At 36.7% G+C, this 22,952-nt stretch overlaps 1 protein-coding gene across 2 annotated transcripts in view; it reads right to left on the minus strand.

The window, feature by feature from the left end:
* Nucleotides 1-6,504: 6,504 nt before the first annotated feature.
* LOC123238765 (serine/threonine-protein kinase Sgk3) overlaps nt 6,505-22,952 on the minus strand; it is a 75,484-nt gene continuing 59,036 nt past the window's right edge. For both annotated transcript variants that reach the window (XM_044665981.1, XM_044665972.1), the window contains 3 exons: nt 20,718-20,873; nt 13,528-13,617; nt 6,505-7,521 (listed from right to left, as the gene is read on the minus strand). In XM_044665981.1, coding sequence (XP_044521916.1) covers nt 7,351-7,521; nt 13,528-13,617; nt 20,718-20,873 — 417 coding nt within the window. In that variant the 3' untranslated portion in view covers nt 6,505-7,350. The remainder of the gene's footprint in view (nt 7,522-13,527; nt 13,618-20,717; nt 20,874-22,952) is intronic.

The raw sequence follows: 22,952 nt of genomic DNA on the forward strand, positions 1-22,952 counted from the left end.
CGATGGAGGCCTAGTTTGGGGGTAATCTTTGCAAGGGCTATTCTAAAATTAATTAATTAACTAATTAAGATACAGGCGTTGGGGCAGCTACGTGGTTCAGAACATTGAGAACCGGACCTGAGGCCCTCCGTTCAAATTCAACCTCCGAGCTGTGTGACTCTGGTCAAGTCACTTAACCCCAATTTCCTATCTAGTCCTTGCCACTCTTCTGTCTTAGAATTGATGCCATGACAGAAAGTGAGGGTATTAAAAAAATGATACAGGTTGCAGGAATTATTTAAAAGCAGTGACGTGAGCTGTAATTTTAGTTTGGGTGGAATACAGAAAACTGCGCGAAGCTTCGGAATTTTTGTGGAAAATACTAAATAAAAAGCGTAGGAGAAGTATGAAAATAAAAATAATAAATGGAAATAAAAATTGTGGCATTGTGATCCCACAGCTTACTGATTACACTCGGGTCACCAAATAACCTCGGCCTTGATCTTTTTCCCCACGTCAGGATCAGAGCACCGCGAATTAAAACAAAAAGAGCGAGCGGCTGATGGGTTGATTGACAGACAAAAGCTCAGCCCCGCCCCCGAGCCCGCTTCTTTCCCAGCTCTCCCCGCGCGAGTGGCTGCCCTTTGGTCGAGCGCGAGCCGGGTTCGAGACTCCGCCCCCCAGCTTGGCACGAGCGAGGCTGTGCCGGCCGTCCGGAGCGCATATTCGCTGGCGGTCGCACGCTTCTCGTCACCTGAGGGTCCAGAAGACCTCGGATTCTGGGGTGGAATCGGAGAGGTCACGGGATCTGAGAGAGGGAGGGGCACCCTGACACTCTTCCTCCCTTGCGGTGACAGCCTGAAAATGGCTTTTTCTTCAGGTTAAATCCACGTTGCCACGACTTCCGTAAAAGAAAATCACTCTGAGGTTCAAATCAAATGGCTTCAGCAAAACCCAGAAAGACTAATTCAGAAACGTCTTTTTTTTCGTACTGCATTTTTTGTGCAATTGAATTTTGCTTTAAGTGACCGAACCGTTCGCTGAGGCCTGAACATTTTTCGGTTATACATAGTTTTCAGGTGTAAAGGTGGCTCGATGAACCCTTTATTTTTTATTCCTAATGACACCCTCTTGGGCAAGATCCTTGTCACCTCCCACCCAGCCTAATTCGACAGCTTCTTGGACTCTGCTACTCTCTTCCCAAGTCAGTGTTGCAGTTAGATGGACAACACATAGGATTCATCATCAGTTTACAGTGCCTACCCTAAATATATACATTCTGATATGCTAACTCAATGGGATTAATTATTCATATACACGTACATTTATCACAAATAATTTCATGTGTTTTTGCACATTAAACATGTTTTCTAAACCAAACTCAAAGCTCCCTAAGGGCAATGGCTTCTTGTACTGTTCCATCTCCAATAAGGTCTAAAATTTTTTGGATAGAGAATATATATATATACATATATATATATATATATATATATTAATTTATTTATTTAATTTGGCCCATGGTCCTAAGGTTCTCTCACCATTTTGGTTCCTCTTTAAATCAACTTGTTTTCTGTCAACAGAAAGACTTTCCATTCAGCCAAATGACTCAGAAGCACACAGTAAGGCCTAACTTTCAAATTTTAGTTTCAAGTATCTGAGAAAGTTAGGAAGGATGGTAGGACCAATCAACACCAAAGAAATATCAAAAGCACAGAGGTATGGTTTTGCCAGTTATATCAGGAAGGAGAATACTGGGGGAAAAAAACAACCAAAGACATTACTCAAAAAAAGATGGTCAGGAAGAGTAGCTATTGATTCATATCTTTCTCATTTTGTAAAATCTTAATGAGAACTTCCATATTCATGCTGAAGGTTTCCTTATTGAAAATATAAGGTAACAGGCAAGCTTTAACAAATTATTTTCTGCAGACCACAACTCTAGTCTCCTGATTGATTTAAGTGTGGATATCAGGCATTTTATGAATTACACATTAGCTTTTAACTAGGCAGTGAACCAGGTTTTTAAAAAGCCTATAGAATTCCTTGACAAATTTAGCAAAAGAAATTGGTGACCTTTAGATTATCAGTATCACGTGAAACATACAACAGTGAGATCAGATCATAGATTTAGTGGGAAGGAAATTATTTTACAGATGAGGAAATTGTGGCCCTAAGAGGTGAAATGACTTGCCCAAAGCTGTTAATAGTTTTTTAATAATTCTACTGGGTTTCCTGCACAAGGTCCAGAAGGAAAGATTTGTTTTGGTAAGGCTCTACAGATTCTATATGCAGATCATAAGATATTGCTTCCATCAAATCCTAGAACATTATGGGGGTGCCTTAATAATCACTCAAGAAGTTGGCATAATAAATCCTGTGGGAAAAATTAAATTAGATAGAAAATGTCTATTTTTTGCACCTATGTGTAAATTATAAGGATGATATTAGAAATTAAGTCTTGTTACATTAGTTTAGAGCAGTGATTCCCAAAGTGGGTGCTACCACCCCCTGGTGGGTACTGCAGCGATCCAGGGAGGGAGTGGTGATGGCCACAGGTGCATTTATCTTTCCTATTAATTGCTATTAAAATAAAAAAAAAATTAATTTCCAGGAGGCGAAGTAATATTTTTTCTGGAAAGGAGGCAGTAGGCCAAAAAAGTTTGGGAACCACTGGTTTAGAGGTAAGAAGTGAAGAAGCTGGCCTGAGAAAGAATTGGAGTTTGAAACAGTTCTGAGACAGAGTCAGTTTCAAATGCTGACAGTGTGTGTGGGAGGTGTAACAGTTTTTCTGTGGCAGTTACTCTCTCTTGGTGTGGCTGTTGCTCTGAGGTAGTTGGCAATTAGGCTCTCTAAGAGTGCTGGGAGTAGGTGACATCTTCTTTTCTCTCCTCACTGTCTGACGTAGAAGGAAAGGATGGAAAAAGCCTGAAGGAGCTAAGTGATTTCCTTTTCCAACTTGGGAAACACTAGTGACTGTCTATTGCTGTTTCATAGATTGTTTTATCTTTGAGAAGACTGAAGAAAGACCTGGTCTTTGGTTTGGACTCTGAGTCTGCTAAGGCTCAGAGTCCTAACTTGGTTCTTGCTGAGTTGTTTTTGTTTTGTTTTGTTATTTTTATATTATTTTTATGTTATTTTCATAACTTGGAGACAAGGTTAAGAATTACATACTTCTTATAAGGATAATAGTGTTAGTTTACTGTAGAATAGGGAAAATTTGGGTTAGTCAGATCAGGAAGGATCAGTGTAGCCTGTGGAAACAGGAGAAGCATTCCTTGCTGAACCAGGGAGTTTTATTTTGGGTGGATTTAGAAATCTTCTTATATTCTTAATAGTTTATTTTTGTATAACAAGAGTCTCCTTAGTGTCCTTGTGGCTGGCCCTGAAGAGAAGTTCACTTATGAGCTTCACTTCACTTATGTAAACTGAAGATACTTTGTAAGCACAGCTAGCAGAATGTCTAATTAATTTATATCATAATCAGTTCATTCACATATTATTTTTACAATATGAATAATGTCTTATTGAATGAGTATATCAGAATACGTTATATAAGATAGACATTGTAAATAGGCAATATACTAGACCCAGAACTGGAGGAAGATCTTAGGCTGGATGACATTTGGGTAATTGTACAATGCTCTTTATTTTTAAAACCTTTACCATCCTGTGTATTGATTCCAAGGCAAGAGTGGTAAGGGCTAGGCAACAGGAGTTAAGTGATTTGCCCAGGGTCACAGTTAGGAAGTGAGACCAGATTTGAACTGAGAATGTCCCATCTCTAAGCCTGGCTCTCAAACCACCAAGGTGCCAACCTGCCCCTATGAGCTATACTTGTGGATCACATCCACTTGAATATTCAGTACACCCAGTAACACTGATACTTCATCATTTTCCTATCAAAGCACATAAAAAGAAGGCATTTGCTTCTTGCAAATAATATATTTTTATGTCATACTTCTCACAATAATATATTCTTTTATAAGTAAATATTTTATTTTCTACATCTCATAATTATTTATTGTATTGAATAACAAAGTAGAATATTTAACTATGTTAAACTAAATTTAACAAGTCTTTTTTTATTGGTAGGAAATTTTTATCTAACCCAACATTTCATTTTTTATCTAATGAATGCATATTAATAATTGATTATCAAGAATCCCAGAAGCAAAACAAAAATTTGACACGTTAGAATGAAATGTTAATGCATGGTTATGAAGCTGGTTTCATGTTTCATACTACTATTTATTTGGACTAGGGCACAGAGAAAAATCTAAGCACACAGTTCTTAGACATCATCTTCTGTATACAAAAAAACCAAAAAGCCTCCCAAGGCACACAGTCATTTGATTGGGCTAATTTTCTGTAGATAAATTTAATAAGCCACAGTGGATAGAAGGCACACCTTAAAAATTACTTGGTGGTCTTGCTCCAATATTTCCTTAATTCCTTTTTATTCTAGAGGCATTTCATACCCTCAAGAACAATGTCATGTACTTAAAGTAGTTTTACTAATGAACTGATCTTTATATCTTACCCATGAGGAGGAAAGAATTAGATTTCTTATTTACCAACTCTCCCACCTTCCAGAAGAGTGAGAATGGTAAGATCTTTGGCTTCTGAGAATACTGCTTTACATGGCATAGCTCCTCCTAATGGCAAGTATGAAGAACTGAATGAGCAGATTTGAGTTGATTGATTTATCAAATATGATCCAAAGGTGTTTCTAGTCATAAACATAAACCTATCCTTACTTTACTCTAATCTGACATCCTATTATATATGACCTAGAAAAAATTATTCTAAAAATACTTTCATGCAATTATGAAAATATTTTCCAATTCAAAAAGTGCAAACATCTCAAGAAACATAAAAACATGAAACCAGACCCCTAAGACAGAAATGAAGATCTCATATTAAACTTTTTGTCTTTGAGTAACCTGATTCTAAGAATCTAATAATTTCTCCAAGAAAACATATTTTGCAATTATGCATTATTATATTATTATTATATTATATTATGCTTATTATCCTGAGCACTTGACGGTACAATGGATAGAATGGCAGGTCTGGAGTCAGAAGATTCACATCCTTGAGTTTAAACCTGGTCTCACTGATAGCTGTGTGACCCTGGGCAAGTCACTTAATCCCATTTGCTTCAGTTCCTCATATGTAAAATGAGCTGGAGAAGGAAATGGCAAACCATTTCAGTATCTTTGCCAAGAAAACCCCCAAATGGGGTGAAGGATAGTTGGATACAACTGAACAACAACAAAAAGACATAATATTTATATTTAATTTCAGCTTAAGTTAATAACAGGCCACAAGGTTAACAATAATTTTATTTCATTTTACATTACACACTAATTGTATTACTTGTAATTGGAAAAACAGAATTCTACCTTTTATTACCTTTTATTAAAAATACATAATATTGCACTTTCATTTTGGGCAGTTTAGTTTGTAAAGAGTGGCCAAATCAAAACAAATTCTGCAAAATGTTGCAGTTTTCATTTTGATCTATAATAAACAAAAAATTCTCCTGTAAAAGCAGAATTTACAATAGTGCCAAACAAAATAAATATTTACAGACAGTGTAGTAACTAAATTATTACTCCTACAGGAAAATACAGTGTTCAAAAGCAGTTAGTTTTTGGGAATGCTTATACCATTACTTTGAATGAAAAATTTTCTCCTTTTCATTCTGCAGAACTGCTTTTTAAATGAATGTTAATAATATTTTTGTGATTACTGTTTCAAAGAAAAAAATTTGGAAAAAAAATGTTCAATTAGAGCATCTAAACTGGTGTGCTGTTAGCTTTCGTAAATGTTTCTCATAGACTTTGAGCAATTTTTTGCAAGATTTAAAGAGTTTTCTTCCTGACTGATGAGATTTCAAGCTTCTAAGCAGTATTTTCTAGTTTTTCTGGATCTGTACTAAGTTTGTGCTAGAATCACAAGTGATCAAAAATCAGTAGCCATAGAATAAAGATTAAATTCTCTATGCTTTTCTAAAATAAATGAAGACTAAATTAGCTTGTATTTTTCACAATTATTAAGTTGTACATGATTACATTACTCTAAAAATGTTTTTGGAATTGATCCAGTAAGCTACAGAAAAAAACTGAAATTTATAATTACATGAGTATTTATGTTTGCTTTACAAATTGGTTGGTATGATTTTTTTTAAAGCCTTACTTTCTGTCTCAGAATGATACTACATATCAGTTCCAAGGCAAAAGAGTGGAAAAGGCTAGGCAATTGCGGTTAAGTGACTTGCCCAGGGTCACACAGCGAGGAAGTGTCCGAGATGAGATTTGAACCCAGGTCCCGTCTCTAGGCCTGGCTTTTTATCCACTGAGCCACCTGCTGTCCTTACATGAATATTTTAAGACTTTTAATACTAGTATGTAACAAATAATATTAAGACAATGACTTTGAAAAGTTATTTACATATTTGCAAAGCAAATGCCAAAGTTCAGAATGAATGTATACTGTACTAAATATGCGGAAGACAAAACACTTAACAATCTGAAAACAGAAATACAAATTTTAAATGCATGATATAGTGCAGAGAAAAAAAGATTGTTTCAGTATCACATACACAAAGTCTATAATACTTGTCCTACCCTTGACATCTTTGGAATGCTCGAGAAATATGAGCAATTTATTTTCTGTTTCTTGTATGGGAAAAAAAAAAATCACATGCCAATTTGAACGCCAGTGTGTTTGAGACAAGGGATTTTCTGTTTTTAATCCTTAGAGATCTGCAGAATGAAAGGTCATCAAAATTAGCTATAGACCAACATGTTTTGTTAACTAATGCATTTCCATTTTAATACTGAAAAGTACTCCAGATCTCAAACAGTGATTTAATATGGCAATGTGTCATTTCCTTTCCAATAACAAATACAAAAGATAATTGCATAGTTATAACATTTCACTCAAAATCACGATGGGGATGAAGCGCAGAATTGAAAAGCATTATACTGAACTGCTGGAGCTGTTGAAAACAGCTAATTCTGGAGAGATACTAGTGTAAACCTATAAGGAAAAACAACAGTCAACAGCAAACTTTTTATTTTTTGCTTAAAAACAGGTCAATGTAAAGAATAGTTTACAAACTATTGTTTGTAATACAAAAGTATTTCTTTAAAAATAATCTTAATAAGAGTAACAAAGCTTTCAGCTTTCTGAAATGCCCTATTTTTTTTTCATGTACAGCAGAAAAAAAGTTTTCAAAGATTCCAACTTTACATATAAAAATGAGGCACTAGTTAAGACGCATTTTGGAATATTTTCCCACATAGAAAAATTTCACTTTGATCCTTAGGTTTGTACTTCCTGGTGTTTTCTGATTGTTGACTCTTATAAAAACAAATCTTCGGAAGGAGGCGCATAAGAGAAACCCACGAATGCATCATCTGCCTCCAAAACACTGGCGTTCACTATGGAATAGTCAGAAGATATGCAAACAGAATATGGAACCATTTCCTCAGTAAAGGCTGCATCAAAGTTCCTGATATCATCTGGTCCAACCTAAAATATGAAAAATACACTGTTATTGGTTTAGTACTCATTGTGCTAGTTATTTCACTAGATATCGATTGATAAAAAATGCTTCTGGGGTGGTAAAGCACCAGGCCTAGAGAGAGGAGGTCCTGGGACCGAATGTGACCTCAGACACCTCTTAGCTGCGTGACCCTGGGCAAGTCACTTAACCCTGACTGACTAGTCTTTGCTCTTCTTAGAGCTGTTTAACCCATTGACTAGTGCATAGTAGGCACTATATAAATGTTTATTGTCATTACTAGTATAATATTATTGTTAAGCATGAGGCCTCTGTTGGATGCAAGGGCTCAAAAACAAATAAATAAATGCTTCCCTCCTTTTTTTAGCCGCTCTGCATTGCTCTTCTGTATCATCAGGTCCTTTGTCTGCTTTTTTTTGCCGTTTGATAAGCATATCTGCTTTCAATAGCAACACTTATGCCAGAACTGAGGCGTACCACTTCCTGCAGGATACACTACAGAGCGCAAGGGGGGGGGGACACGGAAATGACTATTTTTATTACTGAAATGGAATATTTCCTTCCTTAGGCAGTTCAAAAAATAGGTGGGGAGGAAAGAACACGTGAAAAGAGTCGTTGTAAGGAAAGCAGCGAAGGTTAGAAAATACAACAACGGTCTCTGCCCTGGAGCTACAACAGGAAAGGGGAAAGGAGAGATTTCCTCCGAGACCGCTGGGTGAGGAAGCCACCCCTGCGAAGCCCAGGCGCAAGCCTCCCCCGGACCATTCTCACCGCCGACACTAGAGGGCGCCGCGCCGCTTCTTCTGCCCAGAGCCGCCTGAGGGTGAATAATGATGAGGAGGGACCTGGGCCGGGGACAGCGATTCCTTACCCGACTGCTCCCCAAGCCCCTCTCACATCAGGCGGGAATAAGAGCCGCCCGGGCCCCTGCAGGCCCGAGTTCACAATGTGGGATCCTGGCTAAGTCACTGAATTTGTTAGCTTTGGTTTTCTTAATTGTAAAATGGGGATAACAAGAGCAGGCACTTCGCGGGGCTGCTGGGGGGGAGTCTATACATGCCTATGGCCCTCTGCCTCCTTCTAATCCTCCTTCACTCAATCTCAGACAAAAGCTAGCTCTAAGAATCAAGGATGGCTTCCTTCCTTCCTTTTTTTATTTTTTTATTTTTATTTTTATTTTAAACCCTTAACTTCTGTGTATTTACTTATAGGTGGAAGATTGGCAAGGGTAGGCAATGGGGGTCAAGTGACTTGCCCAGGGTCACACAGCTGGGAAGTGTCTGAGGCCAGATTTGAACCTAGGACCTCCTGTCTCCAGGCCTGGCTCTCAATCCACTGAGCTACCCAGCTGCCCCCAACCTTCCTTTCTTTTTAAAAGACTTTTCTTTTTGTCTTAGAATCAATTGGTTCCCAGGCAGAAGGGCCGCAAGGACTAGGAAATGGGAATTAAGTGACTTGCCCAGGGTCACATCGCTAAGGAGTGTTCGAGTACAGATTGGAACCCAAGTCCTTCGCCTAGGCCACGCTCCAGTCCACCGAGCCAACCAGCTACACCCCAAAGAATGGCTTTCTGAGAAAAGAAAACATGACCTACCGGACTTTCCAAATTTGGCAATAAGGATTATTACAGATCAAAAAAAATGAAAAGAAGTTTCTAAAAACATGTTTTTAATTCTCTAGATCTCTTCATGAACAACAAAAAACTATGCATTTATTTTAATAACAAACTTAGAAAAACAAGCTTTTACTTATGTTAAAATTGTAGTTTTTCAGGGGGAAGTAAAAAATTATTAAACCCTTTCTAAAATTTATTTTCATTTCATTCTTTCTCTGCTGAAATAGTTGATTCTTTGAGTGAGTTTGATTTTTAGGTTAGAATGTTCTCCATTTCCAGATTCCCAATTCCATGCTGGCCATTAACTCCTAGGCCTGTCCCATCCTAATCCTCTCTATCTCCTAACCAAGCTTTATTTAGTCCTGATTTTTTGCAAGGTGTGGATGATATAAAGACTATCCAACTCCATTCCCATTCCTGACAGACCATGTCATTTTTGTTTTTGTGGACAAAAAAAGACTCTTGCTTTCCCAATAGCTTCCATTTGCAAAGAAGTCAATGATATTTTTGTTTGGAGGTTTATCTGAAATTTTTTTGGAGGAAGAAGCTCAACTTATAATTTCAACAAGGACCCTAAAATCAGGTTATTCTGACATCTTGTCAATCTTCCTTCTTCCTTGTCTATTAAATGCCATTTAATTTGTTTTGGCTCAGCATTCTAAGCCAGTCAAGATCTTTTTGAAACAGTCTGTCATAGAGTGAGTTTCCTGTTCCTACCAGAACCAGGCCATCTACAGATCTGATATGTTTGCTACTCCCAACTCTGGGCATTTTTACTGGCTGTCTCTTATGCCTAGAATTTTCTTTCTCCTTCTCTCCATCTCCTACCTACCCTGGTTTCTTTCAAGTCTCAGCAAAAATTCCTTCTTTTACCGAAAGCCTTTCCTGTTACCCCCTAACACTAGATGCCTTCCCTTTCTTGATTATTTCCAATTTATCCTCTATATGTCTTGTTGGCATGCTGTCTCTAGAAGTAGACTGTGCGCTCTCTGAGAACAAGGTCTCTTTCACCTTTCCTTACTATCCTCAGGCCTTAGCACAGTGCCTAGTGCCCAGCTTAATAAACTGCCTGATATAGTCATGCCATTAACCAAATTGATAATTGATAAAAATAGTAAACAGCACATGACAAAGCTCAGACTTCTAGAGAATTCCTTTCCGGTTGACATAAAAGCAATTAATGACTGCTTTTTGAATCTGGCCTTTAAACCTACACTTCCTTGTGTGCTATCATATAGCCCATATCTATCTTGTCCATAGATTAGCATAAAAGATTTAGATAACTTTGCTAAAATCTAAGTAAATGTTATGTCTACAGAGTTCTCTTCATCTATCAGTCCATTAACTTTGTCCAAAAAAATAAAAGGAAATAAAGGGGAAAAAAAGATTAATCTGGTAGGAGCTATTCTAGGTAAAGCCATGCTGGATCTTTGTAAACATTGCTTTTTTTTCTGGTGTTCACCAATAAACAAGACCTTTAATAATGCATCCTGGAGAACTTATGAGAAAGAATGCTATTCACATCCAGAGAAAGAATTGTGGAAACAGAAATGCAGAAGAAAAACTTATGATCGATCATGTAGTTTGATGGGAATATGATTAGGGTTTTAATGTTAAAAGATCCTTCTACTACAAATATGAATAATATGGAAATGGGTTTTGAACAATGATACATGTATAAGCCAGGGGAATTGTTTGTCAGCTCCAGAAGGGGGGGAGATAAAGAGGAGTGGGAAATCATGAATCATATAACTATGGAAAAATATTCTAGATATATTAAAAAAAATTTTGCCAGGAGTACTGGCCTATAATTTGCAGATGCCATTCTCTTCTGTTTTGAACATTGGGACATTTGTTTTCTTCACTCCCAAAGTAATTTCGCCTCTATGAAATATATATACATAATATATGGAAATATGTTATCAGAGCTCATAATTTGGAACTGGTTGGGACTTCTGAATGCCTCATTTTTACCAATGTGGAAACTGAGTACCACAAAGATGAAGTTATTTGTCTGAGGCCACATAGGTAACAAATCTGATTCCAGATCTAGTAAATACCCTTCTTATTTTCAAATGCCACAGAGAGGGCATTGAGATGCTCTTGTATTAAATATCCTTTCTTTTTTTGGTAATCATCTTCCTATTAGCCAGTCCTCTTCCCGGCCCCCTTCAGTTCAAAGGCCATTTTCCTTAAAAGGGAAAACTGAAGCAAAAGGTAGAAAAACAAGCCAGTCTCCTATCTATAGTCACTATAGTCCCATGAGGGTAGCCCAGATCTTAGCTACATCAATGTGATTTACTTAAAGGGACTTAGTTTTTTTTCTTGTTCTAGTATAACACTAATGACTCTTTAAATATACATAAACGCAATACAAAAAATGTTTTTGGTGTAAAAGGGTTAATAAAAGGCTGAGAGGCAATGAGAGAACTAGCTTTGGAATTCAAAGCCTTGGGTTCAGGTGCTGCTTTGTGACTGCGCCAAATCCTTCTTGAGGCCTCAGGAAACTGTTTCAGGCCATGAGCCACAGAGAAGGTGCGGATCTGCTGCAAGAGAGGAAGCTCCTCACTGGGAGTGCCCCCTAACAAGGAAATCCAAGGTCTACTTTAAAAAGAAAAATAAACTAGGAGGCCATCAGGGTTAATTAACACAGTGACTCATTGACTCACTGAGACGTTAAACATGGAAAATACATTTTGAAAAATGTATTTCAAGCAGAGAGCTCCAACAGGATTTTGATGAGTGCTGATCTGCTATAGTTTGATGTTAAGGATAATAAAGAGGGCAGCTAGGTGGCTTTGGGAGGAAGTCAGAAAGACCTGAATTTAAATCTGACCTCAGACACTAGTCGTGTGACGCTGGGCAAGTCACTTAATTCTTTTTTGCCTTGGTTTCCCTCATCTGGGAAATAAGAGAGAGAAGGAAATGGCAAACCACTCTAGTATATGTCAAGAAAACCTCAAATAGGTTTTAGTTTAGTTTATTCTTTTTGAAAATTTTATTTAATTAATTGATTTAGAGCATTTTCCCTGGTTACAGGATTCAAGTTCTTTTCCTCCCTCTGCCCATCTCCCTCCTATAGCCAATGCACAATTCCACTGGGTTTTATATGTGTCATTGATCAAGACCTAATAAGTTTTAGTTTTAAAAGATTACTTTATTACAACCTACAACAACTTTTAAAGATTCTATATGGGGCAGCTAGGTGGTTCAGTGGATAGAGTCAGGCCTGGAGGTGGGAGGTCTTAGGTTCAAAATACTTTCTACCTGTTTGATTCCAGGCAAGCCACTTAACCCTCAATGCCTAGCCCTTATCGCTCTTCTTCCTTGGAACCCATACACAGTACTGGCTCTAGGCCAAAAGGCAGGTAAGGGTTTAAGAATAAAAAAAAAAAAAAAGATTATGGAGCAGAGAGGGTGCTGATGTGCACTGGGAGAGGAAGTTCCTCACCAGTAACTCTGGCATTGATAAAATCTGTTCAAAATAATACAGGAGAAAGAGTAGTCAGCTTCTTCCTTTCTGATCCATCAGAGATAAAATTAATTATATGCTGCCTTGCCAATTATATAGAACTGTTTTATATTATTATTTGTACCTGTAAATGCCTTGCTCATAGAATGAAACATTTGCTAAATTATGACTTCCTCTCATAGCCCCTATAGTGCAGCAGGATCTAGATGCAGAAATGAAGAAGTACTTAATTTAGCAAAGTTAGTAATATTCTTTAATCTCTTTTCTCTCTCTCTAATGTTACAAGAGAACATCTAGTTTCCCAGCTATGTTCTCCCTAACAGCTAATCATTGGACACTAGGAATGTCCCCATAAGCTTATCTGCCAGACTCTGCACCAACTGAAAGAAATAGATTTGTAAATAGCCAAATTCAAAAGGGTATTAGGGAATCAAACTTGAAGTTCTTTAATAAAATGAATAGAACCAGAGGGACACACTTGACACCATTGCTGTCCATCATGTCCCACTTTTTATGACCCCCTTTGGGGTTTTCATGGCAAAGATACTAGAGTGGTTTGCCATTTCCTTTTCTAGTTCGTTTTCCAGATGAGGAAACTGAGGCAAACATGTAAGTGATTTGCCCAAGGTATAGCTAGTAAGCAGTTGGGGTCAGATTTGAACATGGAAGTAGAGTCTTTATGACTCTAGGGTGGATGCTCTATTCACTGTACCCCCTACCTGCTAAAAGAGACTCTCATCAAGGGAGAACATTGCTGTAGCTTGACTGTGATAAGTGGCTGAATTATATAAGTATTTTTTAAAGATTTAGTTACTAATTCCATTTCATTAAACATAGACTTAAAGATCTGGTGGACTTAAAGCAGGAATAAAATAGAGCTCTGCTTCTAAACTGATAAAAGAAGATATGTGAATATATAAAACTTACCACATTAGGATTAAATGGTGGTGGAATCTTTTTTTGAACAAGGTCAGTCCAGTTGAGTGATTCAAAGAAAGGATGATTTTGAATTTCAAGCTGAAATAAAAAGGAAATTTTGTTAATTCTGTAAAACATAAGCAGTTACTGAACTAATTCTAAATAAACTATTCCCAAATTCACTAGATTATCCATTTCTTTTCTTCAAACTTCCTAGAAGACAGGATAAGAGGAAAGTCTACAAAGAAGGACGCAAGTGTAAAAATGGTATCATCAAACTCTTATTGTAAACAAAACTATTTACATCAGTATCTTGTAAGTTGAGGCACTAAGGTATCTATACCTTTTTGTCTTTAGCTGATTATAGTTAAAACTTTTGTGGTACTAGGAAGAAAAACTAAACTAAAAGTCAAATGTGAAAAAAAATCTTCGCTTCAAATATTACTGATAAAAGTTGGATAATGCAAGAGACAGAGGAAGCTGACATATATATATTCCCCAATAGATAAATAGGGAAAACAAAGGAAGAGAGTTCAAAAGAAGAATTACAAACTGTCAGTGATTACTGGAAAACATGCTCCAAATAACCAAAAGAAATGTAAATTTAAATAGCATTGATGACTTCACTTATACCAAGTAAACCAGCAAAGATGATATAAAAAAGGCAAAAAGTCAATGTGGAAAGGCTTTAGGAAGAAAAGCACACTCATGTATCACTGGCAGAGCTGTGACTTGTCCAAATGTTCTGGAATGACTAAACTGTTTAAATATTCCCACCTAGTAATTCTCCTTCTGGGCATATACCTCCTAAGAAGGTCAAAAGAGAAAGAAAAGGTCCAATATATACTAACATTTATAGGAAAAGTGAAAAAAAAATTCACCCTAAGGACCATGGGATTTTCCCATCTGTCACATAGCTAAAATCTTCTGCACGTTTTCTTTTCCATTAGAATGTGAGCTCCTCAAGAGCTGAGCCTGGCTTCTTTCTTTATATTCCCAACACTTAGCACTATGCTTTGCATACATTAAGTGCTTAATTCTTTATCAGTTCATTAATTCAGAAGATCACATATTTATAACTGGAAGAGGCCTTGAAAGCCACAGACTACAATCCCCTTTACTTTACAGGTAAGGGAATTGAGGCTGAGAAGTTGGGTGACTTTCTGAGGGTCAAACAGCTATTAAATGTTAAAGACTGAATATGAATTTACGTTTCCTATTTCCAAGCCCAGAGCTTAGTCCAATATGCCTCTATAGCATTGTTATTGGAATAAGGGCCTAGAAACAAAGTGGGTGCCCACCCACTGGGGAAGAAGGGTTGAACTAACTGTGGCATCAGACAGAATCAAGAGTAAGCAATGATGAATATTTAGAAAGGCATAGGAAGATCTATCAATTGATGCATACTGAAATAAAAAGAACCAGAAAAAATATATACATAATGACTACAACAGTGTCAATAAAAAGAATACTAAAAGGCCAAACTTGGAGAAATATTCATTTATAAAAATATTTATGTGGAGAACAGAAAATGAAAAATATCTCCCTCTACTCTGTCCACAGAGGGAGAGGCTCCTAGAGGAAGAATTTTGAATATATTGTCAGACATTGGCACTGTAGCAGTTATTTTTTGCTTAATTGTTCTTTCTTACAAGGGAAGCTTTAATGAGGGGTGGGGAGTAGATAGTGCATCCAGAAATGACTGTGGTATGAAAACAAATGGCATCAATGAAAAAGAAGTACAAAACGATTACTTTCCCACGTTGAAGTAACATCACTCAGTTTGAAAGGCACTATATACTGTTATGTTCACATGCTGGGAAATGATGGATGCCACCTTTGAATGACAGGGGAGGCAGTTGGAAGGCATAGAATGTTCCCAGATGCCATGAGCCAGGGGCAAATGTCAATTGGCCTGGCAGTATAAATTCTCCTGACAGCCACTTGAAGGGGTCTTTGGTCTGACCTTTGGTGTTGGGAGTGTGGGCTCTTTAGGTCTTTAGGTCTCTGAATCTTTCTAGCTCTTTAGGTTTCTGGGTCTCTGTGTGGTGAAGGGAGGCTGGGAGGTCTATGAAGAAGAGGGTAGAAGAATCTGAATATAGTTCCTGAAGACTGTGAGAGCTAGTACATCACCAAACACTGATAGTGAAAAGCTGAGAGAATAACATCACCAACACAGCTGCATCAACAGCAGTTCCTATTCTCTGTCTTGGCTATGGCCAGGCTGGGCCAGAAGGGTAGTAGAGAACAAAGCTCCAGCTTTTACTAAATCAATAGCCTCCAGTCCTGATTGTCAACTAGTTATAGATATTAGATTGACAGGGTCTCCAATCCACATTCCTTATCCTGTTTGTCCTTTCCCTGATTATAGATTATAGATAAAGAATGTTTAACAAGTACCTTCCTGAGTGGTCTATCACGACCATTGGGAAGGGAGTCAATGCAGTCAGATTTCAAACATGATCCACAGCAAATCAAAGCTCTATAATAATTTATCCAACCTCAGGTTGGACCTGAAAGGGTTACCCATCCACCTAACCTTTCAGGGTCCTCCCTGGGCAACTGTTAGAGAAAAGGGAAATTATAACCATCATCAAGGGTGATCGGGGTTGGTGTTCCTCCATCATCTGCAACTAGGGAGAATACATAGATACAGTCACATCATTGTATACTTATATCTCCTTAGGCCCCCCTTTTGTTATAGTAATACTTAGGGATAGAGCTAGAAATTCTTATGTCTATAGCTTCCAAATGGCATGAACTAGCCTAGAAGTTGTATCCCTAGGATTGGGACCCTGACTTCTTGCTAGGTATCAGACCAAACATCTAAAAAAAATGCAAGTACTCAAAGCCTAATTTCCCAATTGCTTAAAGATTCCCTACAAGTTATTAAAAATAACTCACCATTACTAATTAGTTAACTGCATAATAATATAACATTGTCCTATTTATTCCTGACCCTGGTTTTCAAAACAGAATTAATTTTATCAAAGCCCAAGTTACTACAAGTCAGTGCTAGGCATTTAATAAAGCACTAGGTCTTAGATTCAATATTACATATTGGTTCCAAGGCAGAAGAGCAGTAAGGCTTAGACAACTGGAGTTAAGTGATTTGCCCAGGATCACACAGCCAGGAAATGTCTGAGGCCAAATTTGAACCCAAGACCTCCTGTCTCTAGGCCTGGTTCTTTAACAGAGACTTTTAAGAAAAAAAGAGTGAGAGTAATGGGCACCAGTGATACATTTTTAGAAGATAAAGAATGAAGAAAACAGAAAAAATATCAGAAGGGGGAAAAAAGGGCAATTTTATTATTATAATGTTAAATTTAATATATAATTAAAAAACCCAAACTACATAAAAGATTTATAGTTTTTTATGTTTCTTCCCTGTTCTTTGTATATTGTAATACTGATGTTATGCTGTGAAATCTTAATCTCATTAGAGAAAAAATTTTATAGGGAGCACTAAAATAAAGAAATAAGGAGCTAGAATTCTAAAATCTGTGACTTGCTAATGTAATTTCAATGACTATTTCCCCCAATTCAGCTTAAGGAAAGTCCAAAAAGAATATATAATGGTAAAATGAATGGAAAACAAGTCCGTCTTAACTCTCCAAACCAGAAAACATACTATCCTGGACAAGTGACAGAAACTTTATAAGATATTTCTGTCCCAGCTATATAACAAATGAAACTTACTGTTATAAGCATTTTCCCATCTGTTATGGTTAAAGAAAGTATGGGATAACAACTTTCAAAAGTGCCTCCTAATTATAGAAGCTCCACAACCATTACTTATATTTTAGCAGTCACTAACCTTTGATGTGGGGCATGACTAAATCAAAACACTGGGAAACAAACAGACTTAAATTCCTTAATATAACCATTATCTTGTGGTTGGTGTAATTACTTGTAATGTGTTTTCTGAGAGAATCTTAATCTGTTACTGTAAGTGATTAATGTTTCAAGTATCTACTGGCCCTCTCATCTATTTAGAAAAATTACATTTAAATGTTTTTTTCTCAGTGTAAAAAGCATCTTTTTCATATTATCATTTCCTTCAATGAAATAAAATTAATTCATCTCATAATAATGATAATAACTAACAATTATGTAGCACTTTTAAGATCCGTACAGTACAATATAAACTTTTTTTTCATTTGATTCTCACAGCAACCCTGAGAGGTTATAGACTATACAGATATTAACATTTCCCTTTTTACATGAGAAAACTGAGGCTCCATGACTTGACCAAGATAACACAATCAGGAGAACTAGGATTTGTCCACTGGAGAAGGAAATAACAAAATACTTCACTACTTTGGCAAGAAAACCCCATAGAAAGTATTAAAATGATAAAAGATATGACACAGGGAGATGAATCTCTCAGGTCAGAAGTGGTCCACTACATTATGAGGGAGGACAGCTATAAAGAGCTCTAGAAAGAATGACGTTGCTGGGCCAGGGCCAAAAGGAAGCTTAGTGGTGGCTGTGTCTGGTGACAAAGGCAAGTTCCATGCTGCAAGGGTCAGTACTGCCCAGGAACCTGGATGGTAAGATCTACAAACCTCAGGAAACAGGACGTGCTCAAATGGGAGAGAGAGAAAGTGTAAACAGCTTGTATTAGTGAATTTAAGTGCCTGGGAATTCAGGCAATCATGACATCTACCACCATGGGCAAGAGAACCCCTTAGAAGAATGGAGCAGCCCTGAGAGTCGACGAAAGGGTAAGAAAAGTCATCCTGGGGTATAATTTCAAAAATGACAGAATGAGATCTGCTTGAATCTAAGGCTAACCATTCAATATCAAAGTAATACAGACATGCGTTCCAACCACTGGTTCAACCAAGAAGCCTGAGCTTCTCCATCTATAATGACCTACAATAGCTTCTACAAATAACAAAAAAAAAGATCACCTTCATCCCAGGAGACTGAATGCTCAAGTAGGAACTCAAAAGATAAGTGGAAGAGCAAGTGAGTTTGGCCTTGGAGGACAAAATGAAGAGGGCAGAGACTGCTACAGTTTTGTCCAGATAACTCAAGAGTCCCAGCAGACATTTTTTCCCGCCAAAGGAAGGAAAGCCACTGTGGGCAAATCTGGACCACACAGTAAAAGCAGAGGCCTCTTCTCATGGACAAAGGTCTGGCTAGGCAGAGCTGAGGTTTTTCCAACAGGAAGCCTGGGCTCCTTTAGCTGGCCTGTAAGGAGGGCTGAGCATGCAGAATTGATGCTGAGGGAGACCTCTGAGAGAGAGGTCTTTGGACAGTAAGGAGATCACATTGGTCAGTTCCCACTACTCCCTGGAAGGATGAATCCTGAAGCATAAGTCCTCTGGCCAATAATGAGAAGATAGGACTTGGAAAAGGTCCCAATGTTGGGAAAGATCGAAGGCAAAGAGAAAGAGGACAGCAGAGGCGAGATCAGTGAGTGTCATGAAAGATATAGGAGAGGCTGTGTGGATAGAAGGCACTACATGGTATGGTCCATTAAGTTACAAAGTGTTGGACATGACTGATCAACAACAGATCTGTGCTTAGGTCTTTTCTAACTAGAAGAGTTGGGCAGCATAGTGGGCAGAGTGCTAAGCCTATAGTTGGGAAGAACTAAACTCAAATCTGGCCTCAGACACTGACTAGCTGTTGTGGTCCTGGACAAGTCACTTAATCCTGTTTGTCTCCGTTTCCTCATTTGTACCGGAGAAGGAAATGGCAAACCACTTCAGTATCTTTGCCAATGGGGTCATGAAGAGTCAGACTTGACTGAAAAATAACAACTCCCCTAACTCCCAAGTTCTTGAATCCCTTTAGAATAGTATCATCCAAAAAAATGTTGAAGAGATTTCCTGATAAAGAGACATACTTTTCTTGGGCATAATGTGGGAATTTGTTTTTCTTAACTCTACAAATTTGCAATGTGGAGTTTTCCTTTCTTTCTCAGTAGTTGTAGGGGAGGGAAATGGAGGTGGAGGGAGTTAAAGTGAATTTTTTGTTTGAAAAAAACCCAACCCCCACCCCCAAATTTTAATTTAAAAAATTTTTGAGAGGACATTTAACATTTTAGAAACTTCTGCTTTCTTTTCTAACTATAATTCTTGAATGGAAGATTTCAAGGTATCAATTTTTGAAATTTGAAATTTCAATTTTCTATACAGACATTATTTGTACACATTTAAGTATATATTATCTTTATATACTTATTACTTGTGTATATTACATATTAAAATATGTATTATATGTGTATACATGTATATATATTTTATATGTGTGTATTATAAAAATAACAATAAAACTGCAAAAATAAATGTAAATGATTATTGATTATAAACTGATTAGATGCTCTGTTTGCTGTGTTTCCAAAGTATCTTCAGTTTATGTAATTGAAGTGAAACTCAAAAGTGAACTTCTCTTCAGGGCAAGAATGCTAAGGAGACTCTTGTTATATAAAAATAAAATATTTATTGAGAATATAAGGATAAAAAAAGGATTTCTAACTCTAAGGGATTCTAACTCCACCCAAATAAAACTCCCTGGTTCCATAAGGAACTGCTTCTCCTGTTTCTACAGGCTACACTGATCCTTCCTGATCTGACTAACCCAAATTTTCCCCATTCTATAATAAAACTAATACTATTATCCTTATATGAAGTTATAAAAATAACAAAGACCAGCTGGCTGAGCCTCAGCAAGAACCAAATTAGGATTTTGAGCCCTTGAAGATTCAAGTCCAAACAAAGACCAGGCCCTTCTTTGGTCTTCTCAGATCTAAAAATGATTTATGAACCAGCAATAGATAGTCACTAGTGTTTTCCAAGTTGGAAAAGTAAATCACTTAGCTTCTCAGGTTTTTCCCTCCTTTCCTTCTACCTCAGACAAAAAAGAGAAAAGAAGATGTCACCTCCTCTCAGCACTGAGAAAGAGATTGTGTGTAACTGCTCCCCCTCAGAATACCATATTCAGAGACCAACTGTCACAGAAAAACTGTTACCCCTCCTCCACACACTGTCAACATTTGAAACTGACACTGTCTCAGATCTTTTTAAATTCCAATTCTTTCTCAAACCAGCTTCTAATATCATCCTTATAATTTGTGTATGAAAATGCCCCCTGGACATCACCAATAATAAGGTATCAAAAATATGAATTTAAGTTTTAAAAATAGTGTTCTTAAACATCAAGTTATTATTGAAAATATAACATACAAAGTCTTCTTTGGCACCAAGTCGATTTTGTCTGTTTTTTTCCAGAAGTTCTTCCAGAATGGACCAGGCAGTGAGGCTCACTCCTGGCCTCAAATTTAAAGGTTTATGGAGTATGTTTTCATACATCTCAGCAACATCCCGGCAGTAAAATGGAGGCTATGTGAAAACAAAAAGAAAAAAATTTAAGTGGTAACCGAGACTACGAAAAGTGGACTAAAATCCTGGACCTAAAAATGCCTGGGCCTCAACCATCTCACTTTGAAGTTGAGAGCTTGTACCTGAGCTCTCACCTATTCTATTTCTTATATCCACCTAACCTATTCACAAACTACAGGGCTTTCTGGACATCTGAAAATTTAGCCACAGAACTGCAGTAAAGCATCTTGATAACACAGCTAATCACTTATTTATTCTTGTCTCACTAATGGTGTTAAATTCTAGAATAATAATAGGCAAATAAAAACACATTTTACAACAAATTTTGACTTCATTACTCTTTAAATACAATATTCTTTTTGATAACAGTCATTCAAAAGAACTGATTTTAGAGTTATAGTAATTTAGTTGTTAATGCATAACTGCCAGCATTAAACATTTTAAAGAGAAATGGAATAGTATAAAAAGGAAGAAACTTAAAAATTTATAAAGTGTATTCATTTCACATGTGTAAAAATACTGTTTTGTTTTCAGAAAATTAACTTCAATATTACTATCTTATAAATTATGTACCTAAAGCAAGGAAGAAAGACTACCTTATTTTGGCCCTAGCTTAAAGTTTCACAGTTGAATAACTAAGAGTCATTTTTATTAATAATGTGATTATTATTAATAAGATAGAAAGATATACAATAAGAAATCTATAAAGAAAAACCAAAAGGACAAAGTATTTCCTAATATCAAACTACCTGTTCTTTTGGTTAGTTGTATCAATAAGATCATTGAATACAGAAATTGAAGAATTAAAGTGCTAACCATTTCTACAAAACATGGACCCTATTAAAAAAAGTTTAATACATTTCTAGCAGAAGTGAAGTGAGGATAGAATTTCTGACCTCTTCTGAGAGCAGTGATAATACCAATTCAGATAAAGGAATTAAATGGGGTTAATCAGCAAAAAACTATTATGTTAAAGGCCAACGTGTCCTTTAATAGTCAATATTTAAGGAATTAATTAGTTCAAAAAGGAAAAAATAAGAGCTAAAAATTATAGGAATTTCTTTGAATTTCACCATTTAACTGAAATTAATTTCCAAGTTTGATTTCTTGGTATTTTATGTACATTGTTCTCACAAACCTGCCTATATATCTTAATTTGGGTGATTATGTTATCATATATATCCCCCCCACTTATGAATTCTATTGTATGTATCTTATTTTATAGTCAGCAGTATTATTTTATATACTTCATAATCTTTTTTCCTTCAAAGACCTTTAAAATATTTCATATTATAAAATATTAGTAATGGGGAAACTGAGGTAGAAAAGAATTAAGTTCTTTATCAGTCTATGTAAATTAGTGGTACAAGATTGTAACTAGTGGGCACGGTCACCCCTTAAGTAGAACAAAGTTAGGGCAAGACTCTCTTCCTTATGAGCATATTCTCTCAGATTAGAAACTTGGTATTTTAAAGTATTTATTAATAATTATTGTAAACCTCATCACATGAATTAATAGGTCTGACTCAGCTTATTCCAACTTCAGGCACTGAAGGAGTAAAAAAGTAGTTCAGTCCTCAGCCAGGCAAGGATGTCAGTGCCCATGGTGGTGGCAGGGCATGGGGACAATTATGACTTCAGAGGTCTTGATGATTTAATGTTTCTTGGCAGAGATGGTGGTCACAGGAACAGAACCAGGCATACATTTTCAGGCACTGTCAATGTATTAATTTGTTTTGCTTCATTGTATGGGGTTGTGTATAAACTATGAGCCACTAGGAAGTAACAAGTGTTAAAAAAGATAAAAAGGGAAATACTTAGCAATAAAATAAAAGAAAAAAATCCACGGCAGAAGCAGGAGCTAGTATCATCAATTGTACTATCAAGTAGAGATGGTAGTAGTGCTTCTAGAAGAGGAGGCCTTTGTCCAGCGGCATCAGATGAGTACCTTTACTCATTACAAAAGCACTGATTATGTAGCTAATGATTATTCAACATGGTCAGAGACAGAAGAGTGACATAATATTATCCTTCTGGTTCTTCAGCATCAGAAACATTTATGCTGAAAGATACTTGTTC

Source organism: Gracilinanus agilis, chromosome 1 (genome assembly GCF_016433145.1).
Source record: "Gracilinanus agilis isolate LMUSP501 chromosome 1, AgileGrace, whole genome shotgun sequence".
NCBI lineage: Eukaryota > Metazoa > Chordata > Mammalia > Didelphimorphia > Didelphidae > Gracilinanus > Gracilinanus agilis.